General features: G+C 42.4%; 1 protein-coding gene and 1 long non-coding RNA gene across 2 annotated transcripts in view; one reads left to right on the forward strand and one right to left on the reverse strand.

The window, feature by feature from the left end:
* The window catches only part of plcg2 (phospholipase C, gamma 2), a 55,556-nt gene that overhangs the window by 23,040 nt on the left and 13,919 nt on the right, over positions 1 to 18,597 (forward strand). Inside the window, exons 10-26 of the mRNA XM_026172483.2 lie at positions 3,443 to 3,544; positions 3,817 to 3,935; positions 4,049 to 4,134; positions 5,115 to 5,232; positions 5,493 to 5,661; positions 5,750 to 5,845; positions 6,252 to 6,338; positions 6,780 to 6,949; positions 9,212 to 9,412; positions 11,769 to 11,891; positions 12,181 to 12,361; positions 12,996 to 13,064; positions 13,164 to 13,273; positions 15,613 to 15,709; positions 15,804 to 15,876; positions 16,126 to 16,298; positions 17,203 to 17,305. Of these exons, the coding sequence (XP_026028268.1) occupies positions 3,443 to 3,544; positions 3,817 to 3,935; positions 4,049 to 4,134; positions 5,115 to 5,232; positions 5,493 to 5,661; positions 5,750 to 5,845; positions 6,252 to 6,338; positions 6,780 to 6,949; positions 9,212 to 9,412; positions 11,769 to 11,891; positions 12,181 to 12,361; positions 12,996 to 13,064; positions 13,164 to 13,273; positions 15,613 to 15,709; positions 15,804 to 15,876; positions 16,126 to 16,298; positions 17,203 to 17,305 (2,077 nt within the window). The remainder of the gene's footprint in view (positions 1 to 3,442; positions 3,545 to 3,816; positions 3,936 to 4,048; positions 4,135 to 5,114; positions 5,233 to 5,492; positions 5,662 to 5,749; positions 5,846 to 6,251; positions 6,339 to 6,779; positions 6,950 to 9,211; positions 9,413 to 11,768; positions 11,892 to 12,180; positions 12,362 to 12,995; positions 13,065 to 13,163; positions 13,274 to 15,612; positions 15,710 to 15,803; positions 15,877 to 16,125; positions 16,299 to 17,202; positions 17,306 to 18,597) is intronic.
* LOC145429653 (uncharacterized) lies at positions 8,810 to 12,957 on the reverse strand. Its single transcript, XR_013909918.1, has 2 exons — positions 12,622 to 12,957; positions 8,810 to 9,013 (listed from the first exon to the last, which is right to left on the reverse strand). It is a non-coding gene; the product is annotated as an uncharacterized LOC145429653 (long non-coding RNA).

The following is an 18,597-nucleotide window of genomic DNA, read 5'->3' on the forward strand; positions in this document are numbered from 1 at the left end:
AGACTCATGACTCCACGTGAGGCTGTAAAATAATTGCCTGGATTCATCCTAACATGCCTGCTGAGGTCTTTGCTTACAGTTACACCCACTTAAAGGACATATATGTCATCATTTGTCATGGTCCTGGGTCATCTTACCCAGAGTTTGGATTATTGAAATATTTTTCTTTTTCAATATTGTTTCATGTATTTCCTCCTTTATTTATGCCGGATACTAGTTTCCGAGTTCATTCAGACTTGAGTTCTCCCCGCTGTTCTGTCCTCTTGTGTCAGTCCTCCTGTATTAAGTTCATTCTTGTCTGTGTTCTCTCACTTCCTGTTTTATTTTGATAGTTAGCCATTCCTTGTGCTTTGCTTTCAGTTTTGCTTCCCTTGTCTTGTCCTCTCATTACTTCCTGCTGTGTTCCCCACCTGTTTCCACTTGTCTCATCACCTCTTGTTGCTCCTGGATTTTGTTTCCTGATTTCAGCCTTGACCTATTGCAGCATAACTAAGGGAGGACTCAGGGTCACCTGGTCCAGCCCTAACTATATGCTTTAGCAAAAAGGAAAGTTTGAATCTTGAAAGTAGAGATAGTGTCTTTCTCCTGAATCCAAACTGGAAGGTGGTTCCACAGAAGATGGGCCTGAAAACTGAAGGCTCTGCCTCCCATTCTACTTTTAAATACTCTAGGAACAACAAGTAGGCCTGCAGAGCGAGAGCGAAGTGCTCTAATAGGGTGGTACTATGATCAGGGGTGCACATAAGTGGTCTGCAGGTGCACATTCGCTGTCAAAATAAAAGATGCGCGCCAGATAAGAAGTTGCAACGCACGTTTGCGTACATAAGATTTTCTGGAGGAGGACAGACATTTGTTTAGAACTCCTCAAGATGTCGAAGAAGCTCCTTTAAGCAATTACTGTGGTGTTCCTCCACCTCCAAAGAAATGTCAGGAGTCCGAACCGCAAAAGAAGCACGTATTCTCGGAAAAGTGGTTGCAGGAGGTGAGCTGGCTTCAAACAAATGATGAACGCACAAAGATGTGGTGCGGAATATGCTGTGAAAATCCCACTCTAGCGGATGAAAACAGTGCCTTTTATATGGACGCAAACGCACATTGCAACTTCTTATCTGGTGCGCATCTTTTATTTTGACAGCGAATGCGCACCTACGGGCCACTTATGTGCAGCCCTGACTATGATATCAGGTCACCAGCGACTCGTCCAGGTGTAGGGGTAAGGTTGGGGTTTCTAAACGGGCACATTTTCAGAAACTAGAAAATGTTACTTTCATTTTTACTTTCATCTCGGCATTACAGATTTTCTCATTAAAAGATTTGCAGACTAGCAAAGTTTACCCCCAACAAGTCACCAGTGAGCTGGCGGATGATGGAAGGTTAGCTTATGTTCAGTTCTTATTTATAAGGAAGGGGAACAGTGATATGATATCATTCATTATTGACTTCCTCGCTGTGCAGAGAAGTTTATCTTGGTTTTGTTGCCCTGTTTTAGCCCTGCAGCTGTGCACTGAACTCGCCTCTGGTTTGATTTTTAAATGAGCTGCAGTACTTAAATCTATATGTTAGCAATATTAGCTTATTGCTAACAGAACGCACACTGAAATGTAACTCTTGTGTCGACAGTTGTATATTACAGAAATATATGTGGCTGATGAAGCTATTTTGGGCTGTACTAAAATGGTTCAGAATCGGTGTGTGTTTGATTTGGTAGATTTTATAACTGTGCATCAATTTGTTTTGTAATCTGGCTGTAACAGCAGCCACCTGAAGGCCACAGAGTGATGACCGAAGTGTCTCGCTGTCTGCCGCTGGTCTCTTTGAATGTCAGCACAGGGCTGAATGTCTCAGATGGAGCCTGCTTGGCCCCCCTGGTCAGCTTTGGCCCAAAGACAGTTTGTAGATTGCTGACTAGGTGGTTCCCAGATTCACCACAGTGCAGTCATCAACAGCTGGGACCAGTTATAGAATTTACTGTTTTTCCTTTTCTTCCTTTTCATTTATCGTGCTCTTACAGCAGAAGAGTTCAGTGTGCTCGCTGGACCGATATGCAGATTAAAAACACTCCCCTTCACACTTAAAAGGACCTAAATTAACTGTACTGTGGCCAGTGTTGTGAAGGTTACTTTTAAAATGTATTCCACTACAGATTACAGATTACATGCCCCAAAATGTATTTTGTAACATATTCTGTTACGTTACTCAATGAGAGCAATGTATTCTGAATACTTTGGATTACTTAATATATTATCATGCTTTTTGCAACTACATGAATGAACTATTGCTGTGTGATTTATTACTATTGCTGACGGTTACTCTCCATACCAACACCAACTAGATGTTTAAATCTTAATATAAATGAGTAACAGTAGGTGGACATTAGGTAAGGCTGCACTTTTTGCAGCGATCTCGTATATAAAACAGGTCCGCGGCTCCGAACTGTAGTAAAGGGACCTCTGGCTAATACGTCCGGTTCGTGTCGGGCTCGTAGCTGAAAACTAGCTTTACTTTGTTGTCTGGGTCAAGTTTGCTAGCGAGAGACAGAGAGAGGCGTTGAAAGGCTGCTTACAAACACGAACACAGTGTACAGTCGAGTCTTAACAGCTTACTTACAGCTGGGCTCGTCAGGCACTCTTCTTGGCTGCAGTGGTTATTATTATATTTACATGCTTCCAGCTCCTGGTTCTGCTCGGTGACAGCTCCTACTTTTCCTTTTTCTCCCTCCTCGCTCACAGAAACATCACGGGTCCATTCTCCCTGCAGCACGGACTACACTGCCCATCAGGCTACATTCTTTGGGCCGATGCCTGTAACACTCTGCCTATTGCCTTCATATTAAATCATTTTGTGAATAATTTTTAAAAATATTTCTTCAAGTCATTATGCGGCGTGCAACTAGGGGTGACATGGGCCGCGAGACTGAGACACAGACATTAGAGCCTCTTAATGCGTGTTTTGTGCATGGAATTACCAAAACTAGAGAGAGCAAAGCTGAACATATGAAACAGGAAAAGACTGCCGTGCAATCCATTTATCAGAATCAGAATACTTTATTGATCCCTGGGGGAAATTATTTATTTCAACAAAGTAACTGAATACCACCTTTTCAAACAGTAACTCTAACAGAATACAGTTACTCATATTTTGCATTTTAAATACGTAAGGGCGGTACATTTATTCCGTTAGTCGCCACTGACTGTGGTGCGGTTACTTAATTTACACTCTATCTAAAGCAAGCCATGTAGTTCCCCTCCTCTCTCTAAAGTCTGCTAAGGCTTTCATCTGATTTCCTCATATACAGAGAGCAGCATGTTTATGGATTTCCTCTTTCGCTGACATCACACAGCTCTGGGACTAGAAAAAAAGTGTTTGAAATGAACCGTCGCAGTCTGATGTGTGATTTTTAGTTATTTATTTATTTATTTATTTTGGCCCTTTCATCCATCAGGAAACTTGGGCCAATGATCTGAACCAAGTCAGAGAGCTGATGACAACCTTTATTGATGACACCATGAGAAAAACCAATGACCCGGAGTTCACCGTGAGCGAGGTATTCAGCACCAACATGAGTGGACACCATCTTCCTTCTTCTGCACCAAGTTTGACAATCGATGCTAAAACTGAGTTTTGACAGGAATGCAGTTGTGTTAAAAAACTTGCTCGAAATTCTGATCAACAGAAAGCAGTCTTTAAGTTTTTGGAGTGTTTAAGTGAATACACAATCATCCCGTAGCAGTTCTACAGCGTTGTGGAGTCTGCAGGGGCGGGGCTGGGGGAACGGGTTAGATTACTCTGAAATCTGAAGCGTTTCTCCTCTTCCAGTTCCTCGGCTTCCTGTTTTCCAAGGAGAATTGTATTTGGGATGAGAAGTTCTCAGACATCAGCAACGTGGACATGAACAACCCTTTGTCGCATTACTGGGTCAACTCCTCACACAACACGTCAGTTTGACTCCGTCACACATACTAATGATGCTCAGTAATATTTCCACATACTGTTGGTTTAAATGTCTCTATGTGTGAAAGATAAAATGTCTCCTGTTGCTCTTCAACAGCTACCTGACAGGTGATCAGATTCGCAGCGAGTCGTCCACAGAGGCTTATGTCCGCTGTCTGCGTCTGGGATGCCGCTGCGTCGAATGTTAGTATCAAACTCCCGGCGTGTGCTGCACCCGAATGACGCCACTGTTCGGGCCCGGCATTAGCATGCATCCTGAGTGATTCTGTTGCAAGTGGACAGCTCAAAGACGGTGACGAAGGAAGGAAGCAAGCAGTGACGTCTGATCATTCAAACCAACGTCTCAGCGTAATCTGGGCTGACTGGGCTACGGCCGCATGCTTTTACCAGCGTGTGTAGATGTGTCCTGAGCAAGGCTGCCGATTTTAATACAATGTCCAAGTGTAAAAGACACTAACAAGTATTGAATAGTCGATAAAGTCTTTTGTACGCCTTACAGACCAGCGAGCCAGCTCTAACACTCAGTAATGCTCCTGCCCCAATATCTCATTCATCAAATATGCTTCCAAAAAAAAAAACGAAAGAAAGTTGGCTGGTGCAGGTCAGAGCGACTGCTGGGGTCTCCACGTGTTTGCCCAAAAACTCGCGGTTAACGTCACAGTCTCTAAGTTGTCGGTTCTCTCTAAGTGCACGGCTGCTGATTACACATTTGATCTTTGAAAATGGAAACTCTGTGCATGCTAGTTTGTATCAAAGTGAGCAAGAAGTGATCGCAGGCCCTCGTCGAGATGTGAGAGCAGAACTTTGATTTTGAGCTGTCCACTTTTGATTGGCTCCCTCAAGACACATGTTAATGTAGGCAGAACAAAAATCAGTGACTGAAATAAGATTTATTTTAACTCTTGTCTGTCTTATATGGTTTCTAACATATAAATTAACCACCCTGTCCACTCGATGTTTTGGGGCTTTTCAGCTTAATTTGGCCAAACTCTTATTTAATGCTTAGTAACGTTTGACGTAAATGTCACAGAACCACAGTTGATTGCTTTAACTTTGGACATGACTCATACCATTACATGTAAAACAAGAGTTTTTAATAAGAGGTTTTTTTGCTCACTCAGTGTGTTCACAGTGTCTCTTTGTGTGTTACTGAATGCAAACAGTGGACTGCTGGGAGGGCCCCGGGGAGCCAATCATTTACCATGGCTGGAGCAGGACGACGAAGATCAAGTTTGAGGATGTGGTCAGAGCGATAAACGAGCACGCGTTTGTCACCTCAGAGTAAGAATCAAAACAACCAGACGTGTTACTCAAAAAATGCTGCCTTTGACTGCTGTTAGATCTGAATATAAGCTGATGATGGATCCAGATAAATCAACATTGCAGTTCTGTGAATTCAAAGATCTGAGCTAAACTGCAGAAGCAGCGATTCAATGTGATGATTTAAGAACTTTTTGTCAGCCTCTTAATTCATTGGGAAGGATTCTGTTTTTTCATTGGACCATTCAGAACATCTCGGTAACCACGTCTCGTTGTCTCAGGTTCCCGGTGATTCTGTCCATAGAGGAGCACTGCCCTGTAGATCAGCAGCGTCAGATGGCTCGTACTTTCAGAGAAGTATTTGGAGACAAACTGCTGATCGAACCCGTGGAGCACCTGGCCGAGCAGCTGCCTTCACCCACGCAGCTGAAGGGCAAGATCATACTCAAGGTAATGTGGTCTGAGCGCATCCGCGCGTCAGTGGAAACGATTTGTCATAATTCCTGAAAACGGTGCTCTCCTTGTTTTCTTTGAGCAGCACAAGAAGATCAACATGGAGGGAGGATTCACCGTCAAGGATGTTAGAAAGGGACAGAAAGAAGGAGACCTGGAGATCTGGGACCCTGTAGATCAGGTATTACCCCACATATCAGTGTGTGCCATTGATGAGAGAGGTTTGAGGTTCTGAGATTAAATGTGTTCAGTTATGTCATTTAAATGTAGCTAAATCCAGTCAAATCCAATGAATTTCTCTGGATTCAGGGCTGACGGTTCTTGCCACTTTTTGCCTCTATTATGATAATATAGTGTTAAACAGCTGCGTTAGTACTGTAGCGTAACAAACGGACTCGTGTCTGCGCTATGCTGGGTGCTCATGTGCGTCTGCAATTTTTTGTCATCTCTCTGTAATTCATTGACCTCACTGAGCGAAAGCAGCGCCCGACGCTTTGTGTCCCTGTTGCTCTTTGAAAAGCTTCCTGAACAAGTGGCATGTTTTGCATGGGAAGGTGGAAATGTAAATGTTCATTTCTCTTTGTCAGCGCTGGAACAAGCACTACTGTGTGATCTCTGACGACAAGCTGTACTATGCAGAAGAGTACGAGGATGAGGAAGAGGATCCCAGGAAGGTAAAAACCAAAGTTTAGTAGCAAACTTCAAATATCAGGTTTATGCATCTTTTTTGGACATGTGGTGCAATGAGCTGTAAAGAAGCGAAAAGGGGATGTTGAATGATGTTGAATGATGTCTTATATTATATTAGATTAGTTATTATTTCCAAAGTACAACGATACTAAAGTGAAAGTACTAAGTATATGGTTTTAAAACAGAAAAATAGCTCCTCCTGATTCATTTGATTCTTGTTACTCTTGTAATAAAAAATAGCATTTTATGATTATAGATGACTAAGCTCGAGTTTATTGTAATATTCATCTTGTGATAATTTCACTCGTCATTAGTGAGAAATGCTGGAGCCCTAACCCTGACTCCTTCAGCTCCAAGTTATTAACAGAACTTTTACAATAATTTAGAAAAGTGTTGATAGAACTTTTGTTTTTGTGACGTTTCAGTATCAGGACCTTCACTGCTCGGAGCCGTGGTTCCACGGTCGCATGAAGGAAGGCAGGCAGATGGCCGAGCGGCTGATCCAAGATTACTGCAAAGAGACCAGCGGACGAGACGGCACCTTCTTGGTCCGACAGAGCGATACCTTCGTTACAGACTATACGCTCTCCTTCTGGTACAGTGTCCCATGTTTTTTTTCATCAGATTTACACACCAGCACTAATTTCTGTTTGTCCTTCCCCCTCTGTGTTCGCTTTCTAAGGGTGGGACCTTGGCGTCATGTAGTATAGGAAACGAGAAGGGCGAGAGATTTGAGAATGGGGCTCAGAAAAATGTAAAGTTTGCTCTGCTGTGAGAATGTGTCTTGTAGTGTGTGCTATACTACTATCTGACCATCACATCTCCTACTCCATGGTGGAAAGCACAGATGCTGTGTGGGATTTTTAAGAAATATTAAGAAATTATATAAAAATGTGCACTATATAAAACAGTCAGTAAATCAACAATAACTAAACACTGAAATACACAATAAAGATAAGCCTGAAGAATTTCTTCCTGTTTAGGGCTCATAGGAGGCATCTGTGTTCAGTAGTTTTTGCACTTAAACAACCTTCCTCGAGGTTTCTGTGCTCATTAATGATGAATAGGAATATTGACTTTATACAACATAACTAATGACCTTACCCACTAAATGATTTCCACTAATAAAATCATCATTTACATGAAGGAATATGAAAAACAGAAAATTCAAATTTTCCCACTTTAGTTAAAATAGGATTGTTGATTATCTGCAGTAATTTGTTTGCCAGCAGTGAGATCACACATCCCTGTCCTTCCATGCGCTTTCACAGAGGTGGGTTTCAAAGCGGCTTGCAGAGGCAACAGCAGTTGTTAGCAGGCTAAAGCAGTTTAACTGGCACACTCTATATCAGCTGCCAGGATAGCTAACTGAGCTTAGCTTCACGCTGTGTTCAATTTGTGTGGTTCAACAAGGATCTATTATTATTTTTATTCTTGTACTTAATCTACCTTTCCTCAATTTAAAGTTTAATGTAATGTGACATTAATGTAAGGCACTGAAATCATCCTCTGTGTGAAAGAAGCAGTTTTAGCTGATTGGCTGCGCTTCACAAATGGAAGGTTTGAACAGCAAATGGGCGGGGCTTCTGTGCTCACAGCCAGAGCTGTGTGCCTTAGATAGATGATGCAGGAGAGATCCTCTCTATCATACATAACCAAGAGTAAAAATAAAGTGTCTACTTCCTGGTGTGTCACAGTTTGCATTAAAGCTGCACCTAAATTTAAACCAGAGAGGAAAGGAAAGAACAAAATGAGAGCGTAGTTGAAAAGCTGGTGGTAATGTCTATAAAAACCCAACAAAAGGGTGAAACATCCAGGGAATGAAATTCCAACAAAATTCCTCAGCTTGAGGATAATGAGGGAAAACTCACAGCAGTGAAAACAGACCATCCAACAGAGACCACGGGGAAGACTGGAAACACACAATAATAATGGATTGCATTTATATAGCGCTTTTCGAGACCCTCAAAGCGCTGTACAATTCCACTATTCATTCACACACTGGTGAAGGCAGCTACAGTTGTAGCCACAGCTGCCCTGACAGAAGCGAGGCTGCCATATCGCGCCATCACCAGTAGGCGTTAGGTGAAGTGTCTTGCCCAAGGACACAACGACTGAGACTGTCCGAGCCAGGGCTCGAACCGGCAACCTTCCGGTTACAAGACGAACTGCCAACTCTTGAGCCACGATCGTCCCACACACACTCTGTAGTGGGGATTGAACACAGGAGTTTGGAGACACAAATGAAACTGTTAAGGACAACGAGACAACAGGAAACCAACAATAGCCATAACTGAAACAAGGAAACGCTGAAACATGAATGAACTTCTAGAGGAGGAACATGGAAAAGGGAAACGCGTAGGAGATAACTACAAATAACTACAAATACAAGAACCAAAAAACACAACGGACTGAAGTCATTCCTAGAAAATCACGACGTAAACAGAAACCAGACACAAACCAGACTCAGTAATTTAATAAGGAAATAAGGTCAGTAGAACAATAACGAAATAAAAACTGTAATCCAAACGTTACACTTTTGAACAGAAAATACAAACTGAGGGCGCCGGTTCAGCTCGGTGGGATAAGCAGCCGGTCTGGGCTCCAATACGACCCTCAGCCCTTTGTTGGATGTCTCTCCTGTCAGGCTTCACTGCATCTATCAAAATAAGGCCGAAAACACGTTTAAACTCAAATGGAAACTCGGACTAGAATATATTCAATTTGAATTCAGTTAGGGTTAGAAGCTGAATAGGTCAGCTGTAAACACTTTGGTAGCTTCATGTTTCTGCTACACTGGAGAAGAAAGCTTGATGTCGATGTCATCATTTCGGTCATTTGTTTGCACGTGTTTCAGGCGAAGCGGGAGGGTGCAGCACTGTCGCATTCGCTCCGTCACAGAGGGCGGACACACCTCCTTCTACATGACGGCAAACCTGCACTTTCCCAGCGTGTACGCCCTGATCCAGCACTACAGAGACAACCCACTGCGCTGCCAGGACTTTGAGCTGCGCCTCACCGATGCCGTACCAAAACCCGACTCACATCTGCAAGAAGGGTTTGTTCCACAGTGCTAAAATGCATCACAGACATCACAGGGTGCTGAATCATTTTGCAGTGTGATGAGAAATAACGAGTTAATCATTCACAACTTCTCAGCTTATAATAAAAAACCAAACCCTTGTTTGATGCAGGGCTCCACATCGATGTCCAGTTTTAGTTGTGTTACTGTAGCTAAGCTTACATCTCACATTCAGTCCCACACACATATGCATAGCTTCTGTTTCTCACTTTCACACTTTCACACATGCACACCCACGGACGGGTAGTCACTGCCCTCTCACTTCTTTCAGCCTTTTTTTTAAGAGCATGGAAGAAAGAAAACTCCTGTTTCTGTCAAAGCCAAGCCATCATCTGATAAACAGACATGCCGCATAAATAGAATAGAATTCAACTTTATTGTCATTGCACATGTCACAAGTCCAGGCAACGAAATGCAGTTTGCATCCATCCAGAAGTGCTTTAGCCATGAGATAGATACATTAACAATTTCCTATCACTATAAGTATGTACAGGCTATGAACAGGATCTAAATATGAAACTATACAGAAATATGAACTATGCAATTTATAAACAGTTGTAGAATTAAAATGATCGTATTGTACAGAATGATTATTTATACAGCATTTACAGTAGTGCAGTTAAGATACAGCGGGGAAAATAAGTATTTGACACATCAGCATTTTTATCAGTAAGGGGATTTCCAAGTGGACTATTGACACAACATTTCCACCAGATGTTGCCATCAAGCCAAATATTGAAGTCATACAATCAAATCAGAACATATAAGTATACAAGTTAAACCATAATAAATAAAGTGAAATGACACAGGGAATAAGTATTGAACACACTTTATTCAATACTTTGTAGAAAAGCCTTTGTTGGTGATTACAGCTTCTAGACGCCTCTTGTATGGATAGACCAGTCGTCTGCATTGCTCAGGAGTGATTCTGGCCCATTCTTCCACACAAACGGTCTTTAAATCTTGAAGGTTCCTTGGGCCTCTTTTATGAACTTTAATCTTCAGTTCTCTCCATAGATTTTCTATGGGATTTAGGTCAGGTGATTGACTGGGCCATTCAAGCAACTTGATTTTCTTTCTTTGAAACCACTTCATTGTTTCCTTGGCCTTGTGTTTGGGATCATTGTCTTGCTGAAATGTCCACCCTCTTTTCATTTTTAGCTTCCTGGTAGATGGCAGCAGATTTTTATCCAGAATGTCCCGGTACATCTCTCCATTCATCCTGCCTTCAATAATATGAAGTCTGCCAGTACCCCTTGCTGAAAAGCAGCCCCAAACCATGATGCTTCCACCCCCAAACTTGACTGTTGGTATGGTGTTCTTGGGGTGGTGAGCAGTGCCATTTCTTCTCCAAACATGGTGTGTAGAATGACTGCCAAAAAGTTCAATTTTGCTTTCATCTGACCATACTATAGTCGTCCAATAATCCACAGGCTTCTCCAAATGCTGTTGCGCAAATTTTAACCGAGCCTTGACATGCTTTTTGTTCAGCAATGGAGTCTTGCGTGGTGAGCGTGCATGGATGCCATGGCGGTTCAGTGCATTGCTTATAGTTTTCTTTGAAACAACAGTACCTGCTGATGCAAGGTCTTCCTGAAGTTCTGTCCGAGTGGTTCTTGGCTCTTGGAGAACCCTCCTGATTATTCTTTGGACTCCTCGGACAGGGATCTTGCGTGGAGCACCTGATCGTGGCAGGTTTATGGTGAACTGATGCACTTTCCATTTCCGGATAATGGCCCCCACAGTGCTCACAGGAACATTCAGCATTCTGGAAATGCACCTATAACCATTCCCATCAAAATGCTTTTCAACGATAAGATTACGAAGATCTTGAGAGAGTTCTTTGCTTTTACCCATCATGAAGTCTTTCCTGTGTGCCTTCTGGGTAATGAGGAGCCTTTATAGGCCATCAATTAGGACTAAAGCAGCTGATATCAATTAGTACTGATAGGGGACAGGATTTCTCTATCAATACTGACAGATTTCAGGTGATCTCCTGGCTTTCTATGTCATTTTGCCCCTTGTTATCTCCATGTATTCAATACTTATTCCCTGTGTCATTTCACTTTATTTATTGTGGTTTAACTTGTATACTTATATGTTCTGATTTGTTTGTATGACGTCAATATTTGGCTTGATGGCAACATCTGGTGGAAATGTTGTGTCAATGGTCCACTTGGAAATCCCCTTACTGATAAAAATGCTGATGTGTCAAATACTTATTTTCCCCGCTGTAAGTGAGATATGTGGATAATTTCTACAGAGGCTATATAAAGTGCTAGTGGTTGTGAATGTGTAAGGGTGTAACCCTCCTTGTGTTTGTGTGGAGCAGGTGGTTCTACAGTAACCTGAGCAGAGGTCAGGCAGAGGATTACCTAATGAGGATTCCCAGAGATGGAGCCTTTCTCATTCGGCAGAGAGAAGGAGAACCAGACTCCTTTGCCATCACATTCAGGTACCGTGCCAAAGGAAATTCAACAAATGTGTCTCCACTGAAATGTGTCATTTCATAAAGGGTGAAATAAAGTTGATGACCCCTCATTATGTAACTGTAATCTCCATAAAAACTTTCCATTAATTCAGACACTGATCCATTAGTGACAAAGTTGGGCTAAAATGTGTGTTTTCCAACCTAAATCTGATGATCGGGGTGACAGAGCCAGAACACACTGCCACCGTGAGCATCTGCATAACGGGTTTAGTACTGCAAACATAACTATTTGTTATCAACTTCTGTCATTCAGAGGTGACGGTAAGGTGAAACACTGCCGCATCCAGAAGGAGGGCAACATGTATCTGCTGGGCACCACTACGGAGTTCGAGAGCCTCGTGGAGCTGGTCAACTACTTTAGGAAGAAACCGCTGTATCGCAAGATTAAGCTACGTTACCCGGTCACGCCCGAGCTGGTCGACCGCTTCAGCACAGTGAGTTTCAAGAGATTCTGCCACTGTTGCAATAAGTTTGTGGAAACTAGTGAATCATTTGCGCTTGAGAAACAGGTAATTATGGTAGCCCCAAGAGTTCAAACACACTAACAGCTAGAAAACTCAAGGAAACTCACTGTTTTTGGTTTTTGCAATAATGCAACGGAACAGCTGCGGACGTGACAAGCTAAGAGTAAATGGCTGTTAGCAAACATGTCTCTGCAGTATTTTATGAATCGTGTGATTAAAACACTCATTACCTTGCATCTTTGTCTGCAGTGTTACATCCTCACTGCGTGCGACTCCGGAGACTGTGCTTGTCCTCTCTGAGCTACCATAGAATTTTCTAAAAAAAACAAAACACACACAAATAAAAGGAGAAACAAAAATCAGTATTTGATCACTTATTGTATTTACTGCCATGTTAGTTGTAGAGTTCCTGCTCGTCTCTGACTGTAAATTAGGAAAGTTTGTGGCAAAGCCAGTAAATTCCTCAGTGTCAAAATACATGGTGATCAGTCTGAGGAAGGTTTATCATTTTAAACTCAGAACATTTACTGTACAGTTTACTACAGAACATTTCAGGTCAGTGTCAGGTCATGATATCCTCCTAACAGTGCGCTGTGTTTCACAGGAGAAGAACTGTGCCTCTTTATATGATGTGAAGACGTATGTGGAGCCCAATGAGATCGAGCCCTCGCTGGTGTGTATGCAGTCAGATTTGGTCATGTGGTGTGTTGTCGAGTATTCTTTGATTATCGTTCCTTTAACGTTCTCAATTCTATGTGTTTGTCTCCTTTAGCCTAAAAATACTGTCAAGGCATTATACAGCTACCAGGCGAGGAGGCCAGATGAGCTGAGCTTTCAACAAGGAGCTTTGATACACAACGTGTCCAAAGAGGCTGATGGATGGTGAGTCCACACGCAAGTTTGTGTCTTTGCATGTACGTGGTTGGCATGGCCACGGACTGATTTAGTGACACAGATGTGGAGAAGGCCCTCCGCCCTCAACAGTAGAGATCGGACTCCAATTAGAAGTGACATGAAGTGGCTTTTTGTCTTTGCTGATGTATCTTAATGTAACAACTTTGTGTTGATTTTTAGCTAGTTTGTGTATTTCTTTGGGCATCTTGGTGTCTTCTTATTTCTGTCTTTTTGTGCTTTTTTTCTTGTTGTGTCTGTTTTAGATGTTTTGTGTCTCATTGTAGCGCATTTGGTCTATTTGTGGTATTTACCAATGTTCCCCCTAAGCTGCGCGCGTGCACAATTGTGCACTGCTGGCACGGTCTCTGCGCACAAAATCTGTGTTGCGCACAAAAATAATCTGACCTGAATTGAAATTAAAATTAAAACTTTAACAATTCTGTTTTGCAGTGTTAGTCAGTGAGTGACTGGCTGCTCCCGTATGGGATTAGAACGATGCCGCCTTATCCCACAGCCAATGATGCGATTCACATTCGTATATGTTTGGTTTTCTTCCTGAATACTGTCGTTGGTTATATTTACTGCGTGAAGAAACGGTAAAAACGGCGTTTTATAAGGAAAACGCTCGAAAGCGTGAGAGCAAAAACAACACCAAACCCCTCCCCCTGCCCTTTCCTATTGGTGGAAAAATGTACCATGTCGACCAATCAAAAAATGATATGGCAACATGGCATTTAGATGTTTAGGGAGGGGGAAGTTGGGGAGTGACGGCGTGTTTGAGACGTGAGAGATTTGCGACGTTTAGCGCAAATCTTGTGTAGTTAGTGTGTAGTTAGTGTGTAGTGTGGTCAATAGTTTTGTTGTGTGTGTCAGAGCAATGAGGAAACTGCTGAATGTTACAGGTGTTACAGCAGTGACACATCTCCTGTTGTCAGGCCTGCAGGTATCAGGCTGTTGTTCTCCTTTATCTCATAGTGTGTGTGTGTGTGGGGGGGTGGGGGGTTGTTTTTTTTGATTGAATTTACCAATGAAATGATTCTAACAGTTACTTCAAACCCTCAGTAACCCTTACATAAACATGGCTAATTGCAAACACGGGACTTTTCACATCAACTTACACAGAAGTATCATTAAGGACAGCAACTTTATTATTTAGACTCTTTCTCTCCTACTGAGCTCTAAACTAACTTTAATAATGAACTCTGAGTCTGTTAGACTCCACGTCTTACCGTTAGTGCTTTTAAATTTGATTAGTTTGACTTTATTAACAGACTACATACAAACGGACTTTCAGGGTGGATGTAATAAAATAATTAGAAAGCCATTTCTTGGTGCAGCTGTCTCGTAATTAGAGACCAATCTTTAAGTAACGATCTCCTTCTGCTGGCCTCTGACAGTGGACTTGTCTGTGTGCTTCTATTGTTAGATCTGAGTCCTCGGTGCAGCATTTGATGCTGCTGACTGATTATTACACAGTGTAGAAGACATCATCAAAATGTATTGTGCTGGCTTGAATAGTGTTTAGCTGACAGATTCCAATGCGTTCATGAGTCTTCCTCACTCGCAGAAGTTATGTGTCAGACATGAGCTACATGGACTGCTGTAATTCCTTTATTCTCATGTTGTTTTGAAGGTTGTCAGAAAAGCCTTTAGTTGCTCCAAAATACTGACAGGGACTAAAAATAGAGCCCATATATTTTCTATATTGGCTTTTCTTCACTGGTTCCCTGTTGAATGCAGAACTTAAAATTCTTCTCCTGACAAACAAAGGCTTGAAAGATCAGGGCCCATCATATTTTAAAGATCTTAGCACCTTATTGTCTTAACAGAGCACAATGTTCTAAGACTGCACATATTAAACAAATATGTAGGACTGCTTTCTTCCACTTGCACAGTATCTCTAAAATTAGAACCATCCTGTCTCAGAGTGACGTAAGATCCTTCTCATCACATACAAGGTCTTGAATATTCAGGCCCCGTCTTATCTTAAAGACTTCGTCGTACCGTATCACTCCATTAGAGCACTTCCCTCTCACACTGCGGGCTTACTTGTGGCTCTGGTGACCCTCAATCCTCCCTTTTCTGCGCTGCACAGCACTGAGTGATGCACTGAGTGTTTCTTGTTCAGTCTGCTGGAGGTTTCTTCCTGTTAAAAGGGATTTTTTCCCCTTCCCACGGTCACCAAAGTGCTGCTCATAGGGGGGTCGTCTGGTTTTGTAAGCTCTTTGCCTCACAGTATAAAGCACCTTGAGGCGACTGTTGTTGTGAGTTGGTGCAATATAAATCAAACTAAATTGAACTGAAGTGACTCATTCTGCTCATTACAGGTGCAGAGGAGACCACGGTGGCAAGTTACAGTTATTCTTTCCTGCTAACTACGTGGAGCCAGTGTCCAGCAACACCGAACCTGTCATCAGAGTGCAGGTAAAGATTAGAAGTCAGGTCAGAGTTCAACTGTACTGTATCTGTGTGGAAAGTGACTGAAAACGACCTCTATTTGTGATGTCTGCTAAAACAGGAAATGGAAGATAACCCACTAGGTGAACTATGTCAGGGCGTCGTGGACATCTCCAAATGCAACATTCAAAACTGTGAGTACTCGTTATCTTGGTGTGTCACACAGTCACAATGGAAAAGCACAGTTAATATACATTACACAGCAGCGTCGTCCAGTTTAGTTCAGTCCTGAGCATTTTTCTGTGGCTTTAACTCAGTTTGGACTAAATGTGTCATTACTGCGTTAGGGTTTGTATACACGTCGACTAAATCCTGATTCCTCAAAGTTTGCACAAAGTTTGGGAGTCAAACATCACTGGGCCTCTCTGTCTTCCTTTTTGTAGTGAAGAATGGTAAATACGGGAAGCCCCACGCAGTGACCTTGCAGGACCAGGATGAAGACAGTCTGCAGTTTGACTTGACTGCTGGTTCTCTGGAAGAGCTGTTTGAATGGTACAAGGTGGCATGGGACATTATTCAGAGAACGGCGAACCAGCAGTACAGCAAGGATCAACAGGTGAGTGCGATATGCTTCTGTGGAAGCAGAGCCCGCATCATAAAACCTGTTGGGATGCGATTGCTGGAGGTTGCAGCAAAACCAGCAGCAACCACAGACTTTGGTCACCTGCTGATTGCCATGGTTGCCTGTAGATTGCATGGAAGACATCAACTTGTATGCAAACAGTTGGAAACTAACCACCAAGCGTTAGTGAAACTGGAAAAACTGCAGCACAAAACAGAACGTTTGCATCCAAAGTTCTGCCTTTAATGCTGAAACCAACCAATGCAAATCTCACTGGTGATGGGAGGAATCTGCCCGCGACCAAAGCAATCACAAGCAGGTCTTTGGTGCAGCAGTGTATGCATCTTTGCAACCAACCCGTCCCTAGCAACTGGGGTGTCAACCAATGTTCTCTAGGCTTGTGTGAATGTGACTTTAAACGAGATACAAAGTGACTACAAGTGAATACAAAGTTACTTACTAACAACTACAACGACAAAAACTGCTACAGTGAGACACAAAATGCTCCGTTCAGTCAGTGGGGCTGGTTCTACTGGTGCTCTCTTCCTGTTAAAAGAGAGTTCTTCTTTCCCACCGTCACAAAGTGCTTGCTCACAGAGGATCATGTGGTATCTTATCTGATACCACAGATACGATGTAGGGCAATTTAAGACAAATGTTGTTGTAATTTGAAATCATTTAAAAATATACAAAATTAATGTAAAAACTAATAACTGAAGAAACTATAACTGCAAAGAAATGATGTAAAAGAGCATCATCTGTGTGAGCTTACGGGAAGGTTGTGTATTGACCGAAGCAAAGTGCAAGATGCAAAACCACATCGGCGTCTATATTCATAGGTGGTCTGTCCACATTACAGTGCAAACAGGAAGTGACTTGTTTTTCTGTTCGATATCAGATGAAACAACAGGTGGAAGTGGAGAAGAAGGCAGTGGTCGCCACGGAGATGTCGGAGGTGGTGGTCTACTGTCAGCCACGCAGCAAAGAGAAGGACCGCTTTGGTAAATACGTGTCAACTCACATGTCTAATGCAGACAGGCTGCGCTTGAAGCTTTTGCACGCTGCTTTAAAATGAAACCTTGCCTCACTTATTTAATCTGAGGTTAAGAATCGAAATCATTGGTGAATGCGGTGTTACCTTTGTAACTCCATGTCACAGTAAGATGAATTCAAGCTTTGTGTTTGAATCGCTTTTCTCCAGACCTCCAGTTATAAAAGCAACGTAGTTATTGTACAAAGTGTAAAATAAAACCACAAATACTCACACCCAGCCTTGCAGGATTAAAAAAGCATGTTTAAAGCCGGCAATGACAAACTGTCTAGCTTGCAACAACATTGTCCTGATCGGTGGATTTATTGATAACTCATCTGTTTAGTAAATGTCACTGATTGACTTTGGTGTGCCACAGGGTGCTCATAACTGTAAAAGTGCCTGACCGCTGCTAATCGGGGTTACTGTGTTTGGTGTGCTGGGCCTGTTATGTAGGCCACACACGGCAAACAGAGGGAGGTGACCTTTACGGGGCCAGCTGCCAAATTTCAATCAGGTATCATTTTTACCTTTTATAGGTGCAGTCTCTGTGGTGTCTCAATGAATAAGCAGATACCTTCTTCTTCATTTCTGACTTTTAGATGTTATTTTTTATGTTAGTTGGCGTCTAAACTTCCTTTCAATGACACAATTTTAAAAATATAATTGCAGTCACAAAAGCGTTTAGATGCTTTTACTCAAGAGCTGGTCCCATCCTGAAATGCACGTCCGTGACTCCTGTAACTACACAGTTTCTAACATTGATTTAAATGAGTCCTTCTAGCCGAGGAATTATTTGAGCTGAGGAAACTCGTCGTGTTCAGCCACAGGTTGTTGTACAAACAGGATGTGACCAAGAGGAAAGATCTAAAGACAGACGGTTTCCTGTGATGCACTGTCTCAATCTGGAAATAGATGCTAAAACTACATTCGCACCACAATTGATTTCTGTAGGTTCAGAATGACTCGGTGACATTTCCAAATAACAGATCTGCAATATCAGCTTCTAAACCAAATAAGCATCTGAAGGGAAAAAACGCGGTTAAATCTGAAAGCGTCTATAAACCTTTATCACTAGCATCCCCAGGCTTCTACCTTTCTACCTATAAAACCCGGAGAGCAGTCAAATGGTGGAAGTGGAAGCTAAATTGGCTAGTCATTCATATGTATATTAGGCTGTTAAGTAGGAATTCTGGAGGGAGGGGAGTGGGGGTGGGGGAGTGGAGTGTTTCAGTTTGCCATCTTGGGGAGAAATCAACACAC

Source organism: Astatotilapia calliptera, chromosome 7, assembly GCF_964374335.1.
Source record: "Astatotilapia calliptera chromosome 7, fAstCal68.1, whole genome shotgun sequence".
Taxonomy (NCBI): Eukaryota; Metazoa; Chordata; class Actinopteri; order Cichliformes; family Cichlidae; genus Astatotilapia; species Astatotilapia calliptera.